At 45.0% G+C, this 15438-nt stretch overlaps 1 protein-coding gene across 1 annotated transcript in view; it reads left to right on the top strand.

Moving 5' to 3' along the window:
- Positions 1-13262, top strand: part of PSMB2 (proteasome 20S subunit beta 2) — a 38009-nt gene extending 24747 nt beyond the window's left edge. The window contains exons 4-6 of the mRNA XM_002720693.6: positions 8734-8896; positions 10352-10401; positions 13027-13262. Coding sequence (XP_002720739.1) covers positions 8734-8896; positions 10352-10401; positions 13027-13134 — 321 coding nt within the window. The 3' untranslated portion in view covers positions 13135-13262. The remainder of the gene's footprint in view (positions 1-8733; positions 8897-10351; positions 10402-13026) is intronic.
- The last annotated feature ends 2176 nt before the right edge of the window (positions 13263-15438 follow it).

Consider the following 15438-nt stretch of genomic DNA (forward strand, 5'->3'; position numbering starts at 1 on the left):
AAATACTGTCATGGCGAAGATGGAATTTTAAGCAGCTTTGACAGTCAGCTGGACTAAAAGAAATAGCAGGTATGCTGTTCCTTTCAAAGTGCAGTCTGTGTTTAGTATATTTAAAAGTCTGTTGAAATTTATATTCATTAAATAAAAGTTTAAAAGAAAAGTCTGTTTATTAAAGTACTCATCTCTAGATAAACTCATGTCTCCTTAATGGCTCTGTATATTCTTCCCTAAAATTATTACCCACCACTGCTTAGCATTCTAAGGTGCAGTACATCAAAAGAGAATTTCTGCACCATTCTAAATGGCACCTTGCTCATAGCAGTGTCATCCCATTCAATTAGAGGTGGCAGAGCCTGGCCTGGCTCCAAAGGAAGACTGTCAATTCCTCTCTTTTTCTGTGTCCACGCTCTGCAGGATGCTTCCTCACGCCCACCTCTCTCCCCCACGCTGTGACTTTGGCTTCCGCCAGATGTCACACCGCTGCTTGTCACCGCCCAGACTCTCATCATCGCTGATTTTGTTGTTTCAGTGTATTTATCACAACTGTTCTCTTTAGCTGTAAAATTTATGGAATTTCACACTCTTCTTAATCACTGCAGTGTTTCTTTTTCATGAGAGAAGGAATGTATAAGGAGTGGTATGCATGAGAGTTGGGAAGTTTATAAGTCAATTTCAGTCCCAGGAAGAAGTTCTTAGAAGATGTATTTACTGGTTAAATCCTCTAGCGTAAATTTTATCCCTTTTAGCACCCGAAAGGAGGTAATTTTCTTGCCATTCTATGGTATATCATCTTGATCTTATTATTATGTAGTCAAATCTGTTAATAATGCAGTCAAATTCTAAAAATGTTGGTTATGGTGATGTGATAATAGCCATCTGTATCACTGTGTATCAGGCATTGCACAGAGTACTCCTTACATGTATTTATTTAAATCTTACCACAACCTTCATAATAATGAATCCATGTTGTATAGATGAGGAAATCTCAAAATGACTTTAAAGTTCTTCATTTTAAAAATTAGTTTAGCCTGGTTTAGACACCCAAGTCCCATCTGAAAATTCCTGGGTTCAGTATCCAGCTCTGGCTCCTGATTACAGCTTTCTGGTAATGGAACTTACCATCACCTGGGAGGTACCAGGTGCTGGCTCAAGTACTTGGGTGGCTGATCCAGCCCTGGCTGTTGAGGGCATTTAAGGAGTAAACCAGCAGGTGGAAGAACTGTGTCTCTCTGCTTTAAAAAAAAAAAAATTGGGCCGGCGCCGTGGCCCAATAGGCTAATCCTCCACCTTGCGGCGCCGGCACACCGGGTTCTAGTCCCGGTCGGGGCGCCGGATTCTGTCCCGGTTGCCCCTCTTCCAGGCCAGCTCTCTGCTATGGCCAGGGAGTGCAGTGGAGGATGGCCCAGGTGCTTGGGCCCTGCACCCCATGGGAGACCAGGGAAAGCACCTGGCTCCTGGCTCCTGCCATCGGATCAGCGCCGTGCGCCGGCTGCAGCGGCGGCCATTGGAGGGTGAACCAACGGCAAAGGAAGACCTTTCTCTCTCTGTCTCTCTCTCTCACTGTCCACTCTGCCTGTCAAAAATTAAAAAAAAAAAAAAAAAAAAAAAAAAAAAAAAATTGGCAGGGAGCAGTGCTGTGGCATGGTATAGGCTAAGCCTCTGCCTGCAGCACTGTGGCATCCCATATGAGAGCTGGTTCGTGTCCAGGCTGTTCCTCTTCCCATCCAGCTCTCTGCTTATGGCCTGGGAAACCAGTGGAAGATGGTCCAAGTGCTTGGGCCCCTGCACCCATGTAGGAGACCCAGAAGAAGCTCCTGGCCCCTGATGTCAGATCAGCTCAGCTCTGGCTGTTGCAGCCATTTGGGGAGTGAACCAGTGGATGGAAGACCTTTCTTTCTGTCTCTCCTTCTCTCTGTAACTCTACCTCTCAAGTAAATAAATAAAATCTTAAAATTTTTTGTTTTTATTTTTTAAAAGCACATGAAGATACGTATTAAGAAAAAGCTATGGCCGGCGCTGCGGCTCACTAGGCTAATCCTCCGCCTTGCGGCGCCAGCACACCGGGTTCTAGTCCCGGTCGGGGCGCTGGATTCTGTCCTGGTTGCCCCTCTTTCAGGCCAGCTCTCTGCTGTGGCCAGGGAGTGCAGTGGAGGATGGCCCAAGTCCTTGGGCCCTGCACCCCATGGGAGACCAGGATAAGTCTGCCATCGAATCAGCGTGGTGCGCCGGCCACAGCGCGCCGGCCGCAGCGGCCGTTGGAGGGTGAACCAATGGCAAAGGAAGACCTCTCTCTTTTTATTTTTTTTTATTTTTTTTATTTTTTGACAGGCAGAGTGGACAGTGAGAGAGAGAGACAGAGAGAGAAAGGTCTTCCTTTGCCGTTGGTTCACCCTCCAATGGCCGCCGCGGCCGGCGCACCGCGCTGATCTGATGGCAGGAGCCAGGAGCCAGGTGCTTTTTCCTGGTCTCCCATGGGGTGCAGGGCCCAAGCACCTGGGCCATCCTCCACTGCACTCCCTGGCCACAGCAGAGGGCTGGCCTGGAAGAGGGGCAACCGGGACAGAATCCGGCGCCCCGACCGGGACTAGAACCTGGTGTGCTGGCGCCGCTAGGCGGAGGATTAGCCTAGTGAGCCGCGGCGCCGGCCCTGGAAGACCTCTCTCTCTCTCTCTCTCTCACTGTGCACTCTGCCTGTCAAAAAAAAAAAAAAAAAAAAAAAAGCTGTGTGTTTGTGTGTGGATTTTAAAAAATTTTTGCAGCAAAATAAACTTATCTTTTAATTCTACTTTTCCATGAACCTTTTTGAAGTGCCCTTGGATTTGTTAAAGGAGAAAAAGATACCACTTTATTCTAATTTCCCATACCCCTATCCCTTATTATAAGAAGCAAAAGTTTGGTTATCCTCTATTTTAGAGGTTAAAATTAATTTTGAGTTTCCAAGACAGTTAATTTAAAAATTTTGGCTTTGTATATCAGTTGGACACAACTTAAACTAGCCTGTTGGGGGCCTACGCTGTGGCATAGCAAGTTAAGCTGCCACCTCTGGTGCCAGCATCCCATATGGGCACTGGTTCGAGCCTCAGCTGCTCTACTTCTGATCCAGCTCTTGGCTATGGCCTGGGAAGGCAGTAGAGGATGGTCTGAGTCCTTGGACCCCTGCATCCATGGGAGACCCAGAAGAGGCTCCTGGCTCCTGGCTTTGGATCATCCCAGCTCTGGCCATTACAGCTGTTTGGGAGTGAACCAGTATATGGAAGACCTCTCTCTCTCTCTGCACCTCTGCCTCTCTGTAACTCTGCCTTTCAAATAAATAAATAAATCTTGGGGGGGGGGGGCGGAGCGAGTCTGTTAGTATTTGTACTGCACATTATTGGTAATCCTGAAGACCATTGGATAGAGTATCTTAACTGAATGTTTGGATTAATTACTGAGCATTCAAGGTTAGTTCAGAATTATATATAATATTAACCTTTTGCAGTAGAAGATGCAGTTGCTCTTCCTAGGGACCTCAGACTTTGTCTTATTGCTAGACTTGGTATCTAAATAATTAGAATAGTGCAGGCAACCAAAGGCTAGATTATATCATGCACAGAATAGAGATTTCTTTGTAATCTCTGTTGTGATTGGTGTGTGTGTTTCTTTAGAATAATTAGGCAGATTCTCACGTGTAATGCTGGTCATAGGAAAGAAAGGAACTGATAAAATGTCTAGAAAATGAATCTTAGCAGTCAGGATGGACACATCGATAAGAGAGGAAACAGTGTGAAGGCACGTAATACATGTTAATTTACTTTCCAAATCTGGATGTAGGTGTTTTTTAGGGAACTGGGATGGATTGACTGTGAAGCAGATATGCTCTAACTGCTTAATGTAAGTGCTTTCACTGGGCCACTTTTTTTTTTTTTTTTTTTTTGACAGAGTGGACAGTGAGAGAGAGAGACAGAGAGAAAGGTCTTCCTTCGCCATTGGTTCACCCTCCAATGGCCGGTGCGCCGCGGCTGGCGCATCGCGCTGATCCAAAGCCAGGAGCCAGGTGCTTCTCCTGGTCTCCCATGGGGTGCAGGGCCCAAGCACTTGGGGACTGGGCCACTTTTGAAAGGGGTCTCAGGAGGGAGAGAAGAGGAGACTCCTTTACTGCTTTTCTGCCATGTGTCAGGCAGTACACTGGGCACTTTTTTCTGAGCATCCCTTTGTATCCTTTTATGAAGATACATGTGAGGAATTTATCTCGTGTCTCAGAGTGAGCTGTAGCAAGGGCTTCCTTTGAGTACTTGCATTGTTTATTTCATGGACAGTTCACGGATGATTGTATTTCCTTAGTATTTACCATTTATTGAGCCTTCTCTGTGTTTTAGGTATTGTGCTTATCATTTACCTGCGCTGACTCTGAATCCTTAAAGCAGCCTTGTTGCAGTAGGTATCGGAAGTTAGGTCTCTGTGTGACATAGCCCAGCTGTTTTTTCCTGAGATACTTAATTCATGTTGCTAATCTCTCTTTTTTTGTTGTTGTTGTTTTTTTTTGAAGATTTATTCATTTATTTGAAAGGCAGAGTTACAGAGAGGCAGAGGCAGAGAGAGAGTGAGGTCTCCCATCTGCTGGTTCACTCCCCAGATGGCTACAACAGCCAAAGCTACTGGATCCAAAGCCGGGAGCTTCTTCTGGGTCTCCCTTGTGGGTCCAGGGGCCCAAGGTCTTGATCCATCTAACACTGCTTTCCCAGGCCACAGGAGAGCTGGATCGGAAGTGGAGCTGCTGGAACTAGAACCAGTGCCCATTATGGGATGGCAACACTGCAGGCGGCGGCTTTACCTGCTACACCACAGTACTGGCCCCAACTGTTGATCTCTTTATTTGCTTCCAAATGGTTGACCTGTGTCCTAAGCTTTGCTTTTATTTAATAACTCATGTCTAAAGGGAGGTAGAAAGAGAAGGACCCAGAACCAGGCAAAAAATAGCAGTACATATGTATGTGGATTCATAGAAATGCTGGTAGTTAACTGAAACTTGAACTAATTCTCAAAAGTAGGGCCTATCACTTTGTGATATTGGTTTAGTGGTTTTCTTAGTCTTTTCTTGTGATACTAAGCATTAGCCTTATGTATTAAAATCTGTGTAATGCTTTGTGGCATGATTATTAGTACTCATTTATTCAGTATATATTTATTGAACATTTACTGTTTGCTTGTACATCATTGAAGAAGCCAGACATAGTCCTTGTAATTTGTAATTAGCACAGATGTTTGAACATGGATTGTGCCACATATTTTTTCTAAACAAACTACAAGCAGTCACACCTGTGTATGCTGTTAAGACTAGCACAAAATTGGATGTCTTAAAAGTTATCTCATTCCAGGAAAATACTAATGAATCAGGAACATGAGGAAGTGTAATATTCAAGAAACCCATAACCGTGGGTTTGTTGCTTTGGATGTCACAATTTCTAGAGGTGTGAAGGAGTGACAAACACAAGACTTTTTGGAAATAATAATAATTTAAAAAACTAGTGCGGCCAGCACCGTGGCTCACTAGGCTAATCCTCCGCCTTGCGGCGCCAGCACACCGGATTCTAGTCCCAGTCGAGGCGCCGGATTCTGTCCCAGTTGCCCCTCTTCCAGGCCAGCTCGCTGCTGTGGCCCAGGAGTACAGTGGAGGATGGCCCAAGTGCTTGGGCCCTGCACCCCATGGGAGACCAGGAGAAGTACCTGGCTCCTGCCATCGGATCAGCGCGGTGTGCCGGCCGCAGCGCGCCGACCACAGCGGCCATTGGAGGGTGAACCAACGGCAAAGGAAGACCTTTCTCTCTGTCTCTCTCTCTCACTGTCCACTCTGCCTGTAAAAAAAAAAAAAAAAAAAAAAAAAAACTAATGTGACACAGAGATCTTTGATGGAGCATTGTCAGAATTTCAGAAACTGCAAGCTGTTGCACAGATATGTTGATTTAATTAGTCTGGATAGCATCATTTATTTATGCTTAAGCATCTCACACATGGCAAAAGTTGGTAATTTGAAGTCACACAGTATTTGTGAGTTATTTTCTGTACCACAAGTGGTAGCTTCTGAACACCAACTTTGGTGAGTATGTGAATCAAATACTTGAGGATAAATGATGTTATATAGACCAGTTAAGCAAAACAGTTTGCTTCTGAAATTTTGTTGACAAAAGATTTCATGTAATATCTTCTGGCTTTTAAAAGAGCATTAATTATTTTAAGTACAATTTAACCTCATGATATAGGCAAAATGTTCATTAGGGACAGATAGTGGATTCTGCTGGTTAAGGCCTCTTTAGGTATCTGAGTGGATACTTAATATACTGTTGCAATGTGATAAAATTGTATTAGCTAACCTTGCAATGGGTGTTCAGTGGCCAGTGAGTGGAGAATAGAGTTGTACTCTTAGCAAAAGGATTGATTTATCTTGTGATAGGGAAGAGACTATTACTAATCTTTTAGAGAAGGAAACCAGTTGGAATCCATGTGCTATTCTCTCTATTCTAATTTTAACTGTAAGAACACCAAGGTATTTGGTATCTGCCAGATTTTGCAGTACTGTTTTCACACTTTCAAAAATGCTGTTATATATTTTATCTTTAGATAATGTAGACAAAGTTTTTGTTGTTTAAGTGGAAAGCTGTGGAAAGCAGACTAGGATATAGCTAGTATACTAGGAATTTAAGTAATTTTTTTCTTCCAGAGTTTGAAACATTTCACCTCTATTATTTTTTCTCACCCTACTCCCTAGAAGATAGAAAGGGAAAGGATTAATTAACCCAGTTTTACTCATAAGAAAAGAGGAGCTCATAGGGGTTAAGTGTCTTGCCTAAGGTCAGACTTACTAAGAAGGTAGTCAAGAGACTGTGACAGAATTCTAGAGCTTGGCAGAAGGCAGCACACTACCCACTGGGAAATGTGATAGGCAGGTAATTATTTTCTCAGAAGTCTTGACTACTGCTGTTCAATTCCTATTCCTCTGAGACTATCCACTATCTTATCCCCAGGACAGACACTTGTTTGAAGGTTAGGGCTCCTCTGTCATCTTCCAGAGGTGTTAACTCTACCTACTTACTAAGCAGAGCTGGATTGAAATTCCAAGTAAATAAAAAATATTTTCATGTGTTTTTTTAACATGAGTTTCTTCAGAGTGCCAAATGCCCATGTTAATCAGTGTTCAAAGAATGCAAAATGCCACTTTTAGGACCATTGATTGTTATTATTTTATGTTCCATGATAGGGAGTTCCATCTAATGTGCTATATACTAATAATATACCAGTGTGCTATATGCTAATGTAATGGAATACATAAGTGTAGGGATGGGCACACAAACACAGGCAAGACCTGCTCACTACCCACTGAAGCAAATGCAAGAGGAAAAATACATTCTGCAGAGGAAAATGAAGCCATAGAAAATGGGAGTGCCACTGCGAAGCCTGGGGTCACAGACAGACTGAATTTAATGTGGTAAATGATCCAGCTGATGTAGAAAAAAACCAAAACATCCCTTTGGAGAAGAGAAGAGCAAGGCAGATTTAGTTAAGATTCTCTATGATAACTTCGATTTTTATATTTGCAGGTTGCAATTCAATGGCAGGATACCTATAAGTGCAAGTTGTAATTACTCTATTTGTCTCATTGACAAAAAAAAAAAAATACTAGGTTGTCTGTCTTAGGGAGCCTTCTTATGTTAGGAAAGTGTTAGCATTTCACCTAAAGCTACTGGCTCGTCTAGAGTTATCATGTATCTTAGTATCTATGGATTTGCATTACTGTTGTCTTCATTAAAATTCTACCAATTTGACTTAAATACTTGAGGCCTCCTGTCCTTTTCCACCTCAAGAATTGTTTCTTTAATAGTATGGCATCCAGTGTACCATTTGTGGTTTTGGTCTAGGTGCCAAGAGTGAGCTTTTATATCTTGGATGATGTGGTGGAACTTGGAACTGCTGCTTTCTTCTTTCTATAGCATGGCACTTTCAAAATAGTGTTTTGTTGGTCTCACCAGTTAGGAATGGCACAAGAGCGACTATGTTTTGCCTTTGAAATGCTTTTGCAACAGGTTCTTGTTCATGGACTTTGAGAAGCGGGGCTCCCCCCCCCAAGATTTATTTATTTTATGTGAAAGAGTTAGAGAGAGGGAGAGACAGAGAAAGATGGCTGCCTCAGCCTGAGCTTTTTTTTTTTTTTACAAGTATCACAGTGTTTGTTGATAGATACAAGTATATAAAATCAGGGCATGAACATGACTTGATAAATTAAGTAGACTTAATTTCAATACTATAATAAGAGGGACCAATTCAAATTCTCACCACAAGAGCTTCTTCCATGTCTCCCATGTGGGTGCAGGGGCCCAAGCACTTGGGCCACCTTCCACTGCTTTCCTAGGTACATTATCAGGGAGCTGGCTCAGAAGTGGAACAGCAAGGACTGATACCAGCACCAAGATGGCAGTGGCTTTACCTGCTAGGCCACAGTGCTAGCCCCAGAAAGCAGCTTTTTCATATGCCTAAAAACTGTTCTTCTGTTCAGAGAAAACAAGTCTACCTCTCTACCTCTTAACACATCCCAGGTCCTCTAGAATTCTGGCTTTTTGTTTTGTTTTTGTTTTTTTCCTACTATATTTCCTCATCTGCTGCTTATGTTTTCTTTTTCATCAAGAGTTGAAAACTCCATTTGCCATGAGAAGAGCTGTTGGTGTTCTGCTTTAATCATTACTTTGCTATGTCTTTCCATTGCAGACCCCATATCATGTGAACCTCCTCCTGGCTGGCTATGATGAACATGAGGGGCCAGCACTTTACTACATGGACTACCTGGCAGCTTTGGCCAAGGCCCCTTTTGCAGCCCATGGCTATGGTGCCTTCCTGACTCTCAGTATCCTGGACCGATACTACACGCCCAGTAAGTATCAGCAGTCCAGCTAAGGAGCAGTGGCAGAGCTGTGCCTTCAGCTGCTTCTCCGTTTGGTCTACCCTTGGAGTTGGGTGACCCGGTCGTTAATAGAAGATGGCTTCTTAGAAGTACAAGCAGTGCCCTTTGGAAGCTGCTCTTTCCCTTAGCTCAGTATGGTCTTCTAAAAGTCCCTCTATTGCCATCCAAAATGCGATAGTGCATATCTGTGGAGGTGGGTTTTGTTCTATTTGTTTTAAAAGAGAGTTGGAGTAGATGTCATAGTGAGTAAAACATTGTTATTAAGGTCTGTAGTTCCTCAGTTACTTACAAGTAAGCTTTTCATTAATTTGCTCTGCCTGAATGTTGATTAGCATCTCAACTACCAAGAAGGAGCAAGTAATCCAAGTGATTGTGTATTTGTTTTGAACTTTGTGAGGATGAATAGGTCCCTGGCGTGACAAGTTTGGCCTTGCCCTTAGTTCTTATCACCTGATGGCTGCTTCCTCCGGCCAGAAAAAGCTGTCTTTCTGCTTGTCCATAAGCTGTCAGCTTGGCAGGGTTCAGACCCAGGGACATTTCTGTGTTAAGTTCTATCTCCTGACCCCAGTCCCAACCTTGCCTTTAGCTGTAGGCAATCAGCACTTGGAATTCTTGGGTTTTACAAGCTGTAGGTACAGCACAGATAGCCAGTTCTCTCCTAATGTTCAGTTCATCCCTGTCAACATTATAAGACTCTGGCATGTTCATTCTGTTTTGGTGTTGCCCTCTTTCTCAACCTCAGTCATGCTAGAGCTCCAAGCCTCATCCCGAACAGAATTAGCCTGGTTTCCTGGTGACTTTCTGGCTTTGGCATCTGTCATTAATACAGCTGATTTGCCTACCAAAATAACCACCAGCAACCTCTGAAGCCTAACTGCATAATATGTCATCCAAGTTTGCCATGCCTTCAGACACTTCCTTTGCCTCCTATTTTAGGGGAGTCACAGCCCCTTGCTATTTATTCTTTTACCATTATGAAACTGCGACCCAGCTAGGAAAGTAAGGCTAAAACTGTTGCCCTGTCCTCTTTTCCCCTAATTTGCAGCTGTCCAGGGCAGATGGAATTGATTTAAACTCTGGATTAAAAGGGAATAGAGGAGGAATGGGCCATTAAAAAGAGAGGCAGGCCTCTGGACTTCCTAAGAGATGGGCCTTGGCCAGGGGAGGCAAAATTCCATCATGCTTACCTTCCTCTAGAGCAAATCAATTTGCAATGGCTTGTGGCTGCTGGAGCACAGGCTCTGGGGCACCCTCAGCTGCATATGGAGTAAATTTGCTACAGGCTAGAAGGTTGAACATTTTTTGCCTTTTCTGTTTGTGTGGCACTCAGACCTGAGAAGTTTGAAACTTAAATGCTGGAAGGAGTTAAAAGAGTTAGGCTTAATGTCAGCATGCTCAGTGCTTGGCCTCTGTGTTCTCTTCCAGCTATCTCTCGTGATAGGGCAGTGGAGCTGCTCAGGAAGTGTCTGGAGGAGGTGAGTAATGTCCATGGGATCCTGATGGGAATGTTGTCTGTGTTTGCTGCTCTGTTTGGTCTTGTCCTCAGTTTTAGTTGTTCTGATCCTTGCAGGAAGATGTAATAAATACCCACTAACCAGATGTGAAGTTGCTGCCAGGGTTGGTTTCATCTGGGTAACAAGATTGTTTTTCTCTTGTGGATTACCTCTTCACCAATGTCAGTTTCCACAGTGTAATTATCTTTCTGGGTCATTGGGACCAGTGGGTCTAAAACTTCATTGGTCTTAGGTGTTGTGGAGGGAACTTATTTAAAAAGCAGATCCCTGTCTGTACCCCCTAATTCTGATACCACTGTCCTGAGGTCAAGGCTGAGAATCTTTAACTGGTAATCCCAGCTATTTTGATCTCTTTTTAACTAACAATCCCAGGCTATTTTGCTACAGGCAGTAGCTGGGACCATATTATAACTGTTCCGTTCTTGGACCACCTTTAATTGCCATACTGTCTGCTCCTGCAACAGTGCATGAGTCCCTGTCACCTGGAGTAAAAGCCACCCTGAGCATTTTGGAGCCATTAAAAGCAAACTGGGGGCCGGCGCCGCGGCTCACTAGGCTAATCCTCCGCCTAGCGGCGCCGGCACACCGGGTTCTAGTCCCGGTCGGGGCGCCGGATTCTGTCCCGGTTGCCCCTCTTCCAGGCCAGCCCTCTGCTGTGGCCAGGGAGTGCAGTGGAGGATGGCCCAGGTGCTTGGGCCCTGCACCCCATGGGAGACCAGGAAAAGCACCTGGCTCCTGGCTCCTGCCATCGGATCAGCGCGGTGCGCCGGCCGCAGCGCGCCGGCCGCGGCGGCCATTGGAGGGTGAACCAACGGCAAAGGAAGACCTTTCTCTCTGTCTCTCTCTCTCACTGTCCACTCTGCCTGTCAAAAAAAAAAAAAAAAAAAAAAAAAAAAGCAAACTGGGAAGCTTTAGGCAGAATGGGAGAGCAGCCTTTGATTTGTGGGTTCAGGAATATGAACCCCACCCATCCGATACTCTTCCTGAGAGTCTATAAAGCTTTGGGTGTGAATCTAGGATGAAGAGATCAAAAGGCAGCTCCATTAAACTTTTTTATATTCTTTTACTGTTCTTGTAGGCTAAGGATGAGTGAGAGAGTAGGAGGTTAAGAGCAGATGGGAGCACTGGAAGTAATGTCAGTTTGCCTCTTAAACAAGCCTGTCATTTTCAGTCCACAGTGCCTCCCCTCTTCCTTCTTCCTCTTGTTTGCAAATCTCCTTTCCAAAGCAGAAGCCAACAATAAACTCATGTGCTTTTCTTAACCATTCACCTGAGACTGTATTAGTCTGGTAGCCCCAAGAGTTGCAAGGAGCTTCCAGGAAGAAGCTATTGGAATATCAAGTGCTCTTGGAACTTTAGTCCCCAGGGTTCTAAATAAAGGGGTCCTGATCTGGACACGAGAGTCATCAGCCAGAGAGAACTCTGGGAATGGAATGGGCTGTTGCTAACCAGTCCTTAGCTGCAAAGGAAATGGCGTACATCAAGGGAGGGAGGGCTTAGGCCTGGGGAGGTGGGTGTTTCTGGGACAGGCTCCTAAGAGAGCAGGTAGAAAGCTTGGTGACTTCTCTCTGAAGACTTCTAGTGGGGTCCAGGAAGGGTTGCCACAGAAGCAAAGATGTCCTCATATGTCGTCAGTAATCACCAACCAGGTTAGTGGGGCTGTCTGCTTCCAGGCGTGTAGACCACAGCTCCTTTGGAACAGCCTCTCAAGCAGGGCCTTAGGTGAGTACAGAGACCTGGATGACAGGTCAGCCTGGACTGAGACAGCAGCAGAGCAATTGTGTTTACATCTTCCTACCACCCCTCCGCTGCACACACACACACACACACTTACCCGGGCCTTATAATTTGGGTGGGTGATTGGAGCAAACTTTTGGGACCCAGGAGTGCACTGCTTTCATCTGGAGCTTGTTCCTAGATCAGGCATTCCACATTAGCTCACTACCCACATACCCACAATAGCCTACTGCTCACCTTGAGAGATTTTGAGAGGTCTGTTTACCAGACTAATTGGTAGCAGACTGTCGGGATGAGAAGATTGAATTGTCTCATTCTTTCATCAGCTGACTGACAGAGACAGGCTCCCAGCTGCATCTCCCATTTTTTTTTTAAGCTTTATTTATTTATTTGAAAGGCAGACTTGTGCAGAGAGAGAGAGGTCTTCCATCTGCTGGTTCAGTCCCCAGTTGGCCGCAACAGGTGGAGCTGTGCCAACCCAAAGCCAGGAGCTTCTTCCGGGTCTCCATGCGGGTGCTCTACTGCTTTCCCAGGCCATAGCAAAGAGCTGAATCAGAAGTGGAGCAGCCGGGACTCAAACTGGCACCTGCATGGGATGCCAGCACTGCAGCTTTACCCACTACACCACAGCACCGGCCCTGCATCTCCCATTTCACACTCGCTGCCTTCCAGTCAGGCCCCAGCTAGCATTTGGGCTTTCCTCAGTGCCCATAGCAGCCGCCCCCAGTAGGGTGTCAGTCTACTAAAGCAGCATTGCGTATGTTCTTGTGTCCCTGGCATCTAGAACAAGGCTTGGCACGTGGCTGATGCTCAGCAATTTTGACTAATTTCCTTCGTATCTCTCTGCAGCTCCAAAAGCGCTTCATCCTGAATCTGCCGACCTTCAGTGTTCGAATCATTGACAAAGATGGCATCCATGACTTGGACAACATTTCCTTCCCTAAGCAGGGCTCCTAACGTCATGCCTTCCCTCCCACTTGTCAGGAAACTTTTTTGATGTGCTCCTTTATTTTTTTTCTACTCTTTTGACGTTGCACTCTTGATAGATGGTTAATTCAGAATAAAACTGAATATGGATAAATTCAGCTCTTTGGTTTGGGTCTGAGTTTGCCTATCACCCAAGAAAGGAACTGGAAGAAGAATTATCTTTTTACCAGGGCTGTCTTTCTCCTTACCTGACTTTTAAGAAATTCTGTTCCTGTATAAAGTATGCATACACATGCATACAGAGACACATCTCCTTTTTGTTTTGTTTTGTTTTTTAAGATTTATTTTATTTGAAAGAGCTACTGAGAGAGGTAGAGACAAGAGATCTTCCATCCGCTGGTTCAGTCTCCAAATCGCTGCAATGGCCAAAGCTGAACTGATCTGAAATCAGGAGCCAGGAGCCTCCTCCAGGTGTCTCATGTGGGCTCAGGGGTCCAGGGACTTGGGCCATCCTCCACTGCTTTCCCAGGTACATTGACAGGGAGCTGGATCAGAAATGGAGCAGCTGGGACTTGAACCAGTGTCTATATAGGACACCGGTGCCACTGAATGGGGCTTCAACCCGCTGTGCCTCAGCACCAACCCCTCACAAATCTCCTTTAAAAAATATTTAAATGTTCTACATGTTGCTTATTTCATTTAAAACTATATTAGAGTTTTTTTTAAAAGATTTTATTTATTTGAGAAGTAGAGTTACAGACAGAGGGAGAGAGAGCAAGGTCTTCCATCTACTGGTTCACTCCCCAAATGGCCATAACGGCCAGAGCTGGGCTGATCTGAAGCCAGAAGCCAGGAGCTTCCTCCAGGTCATCCACCTGAGTGCAGGGGCCCAAGCACTTAGGCCATCTTCCACTGCTCTCCCAGGCCACAACAGAGAGCTGGATCGGAGGAGGAGCAGCTGGGACACAAACCAGCTCCCATATGGGACTGGTGCTGCAGGTGGAGGCTTAGCCCATTACACCAGCCCCCAAAATTGTTTTATATCAGTACAAACAGATCAATAAAAGATTTGCATAATATTCTATTAAGTTGGTATACCGTGGGCTTTATTTTTCTAAAGATTTATTTACTTATTTGAAAGACAGAGTGACAGAGAAAGGGAGACAAAAGAGATCTTACATCCTTTAGTTCACTCTCTAGATGTATGCAACAGACAGAGTTAGGCCGGGCTGCAGCCAGAAGCCAGGATCTCCATCCTGGTCTTCCTCATGGGTGGCAGGGTCCCAAGCACGTGGCCATCTGCTGCTGCTTTCCCAGATACATTAGGGAACTTGATTAGAAGCAGAGCACTCAGGACTTCAGTGTGGGATACTAGCATCACAAATAGTGGCTTAACCTACTGCACCACGATGCCAGCCTTATCCCATGGGCATTTCATTAAATATATTTTACTCCTAATCTAGCTTTTTGGGAATGATGTACCTTCTTGTGATTGGGGCCACTAAAAGCGATTTTTGTTTTTTTGGGGGGTAGGGGAGGGCGTTAAAGGCATAAAGAGAGATAAAGATCTCTTATTTGCTGGTTTACTGCCCCAGTGCCTGCAACAGCCAGAGCTGGGACAGGCTGAAACCATGAGCCAGCAATTCACTCCAGGTTTCCCACGTAGGTGACAGAGACCCATGTACTTGAGCCATCACCTGCCACCTTAGGTGCATTAGCAAGAAGTTGGAATCAGGAACTTTGCTGGGACTTGAACTAACAGTGCCACAATGATTGCCCATCCCCCCTCAAAACAGTAGTAGATCTTAACTAGGTGTTTTTTTTTTTTTTTTTATCAGAACTACCAAAGGAGTTTTCTTTTTTAGTGTATATGATTAGACTGTACTTCTAGGTTCTTGGCTTTGGGACTTAAACATAGGGATTTTTTTTTAAAAAAAAGATTATTTATTTGAGGGCCAGCACTGTGGCATGGAGGCTAAGCCTCCACCTGCAGCGCTGGCATTCCATATGGGCGCTGGTTCGTGTCCTGGCTGCTCCTCTTCTGATCCAGCTCTCTGCTATGGCCTGCGAAAGCAGTGGAGGATGGCCCAAGTGCTTGGGCCCCTGTACCCAGGTGGGAGACCCAGAGGAGGCTCATGGCTTTGGATTGGCCCTCATGGCCATTTGGAGAGTGAACCAGCGGATGGAAGACCTTTTTGTCTTTCCCTCTCTCTGTCTGTAACTGCCTCTCAAATAAATAAGTAAATATTTGAAAGGCAGAGTTACAGAGAGAGGGAGGGAGGGATGGGGAGAGATCTTCTGTCTGCTGGTTTACTCCCCAGATGGCTGCAACAG

The sequence above is a fragment of the Oryctolagus cuniculus genome, chromosome 7 (genome assembly GCF_051225735.1).
Source record: "Oryctolagus cuniculus isolate XC-2025 breed Fujian yellow rabbit chromosome 7, ASM5122573v1, whole genome shotgun sequence".
NCBI classification, from domain to species: domain Eukaryota; kingdom Metazoa; phylum Chordata; class Mammalia; order Lagomorpha; family Leporidae; genus Oryctolagus; species Oryctolagus cuniculus.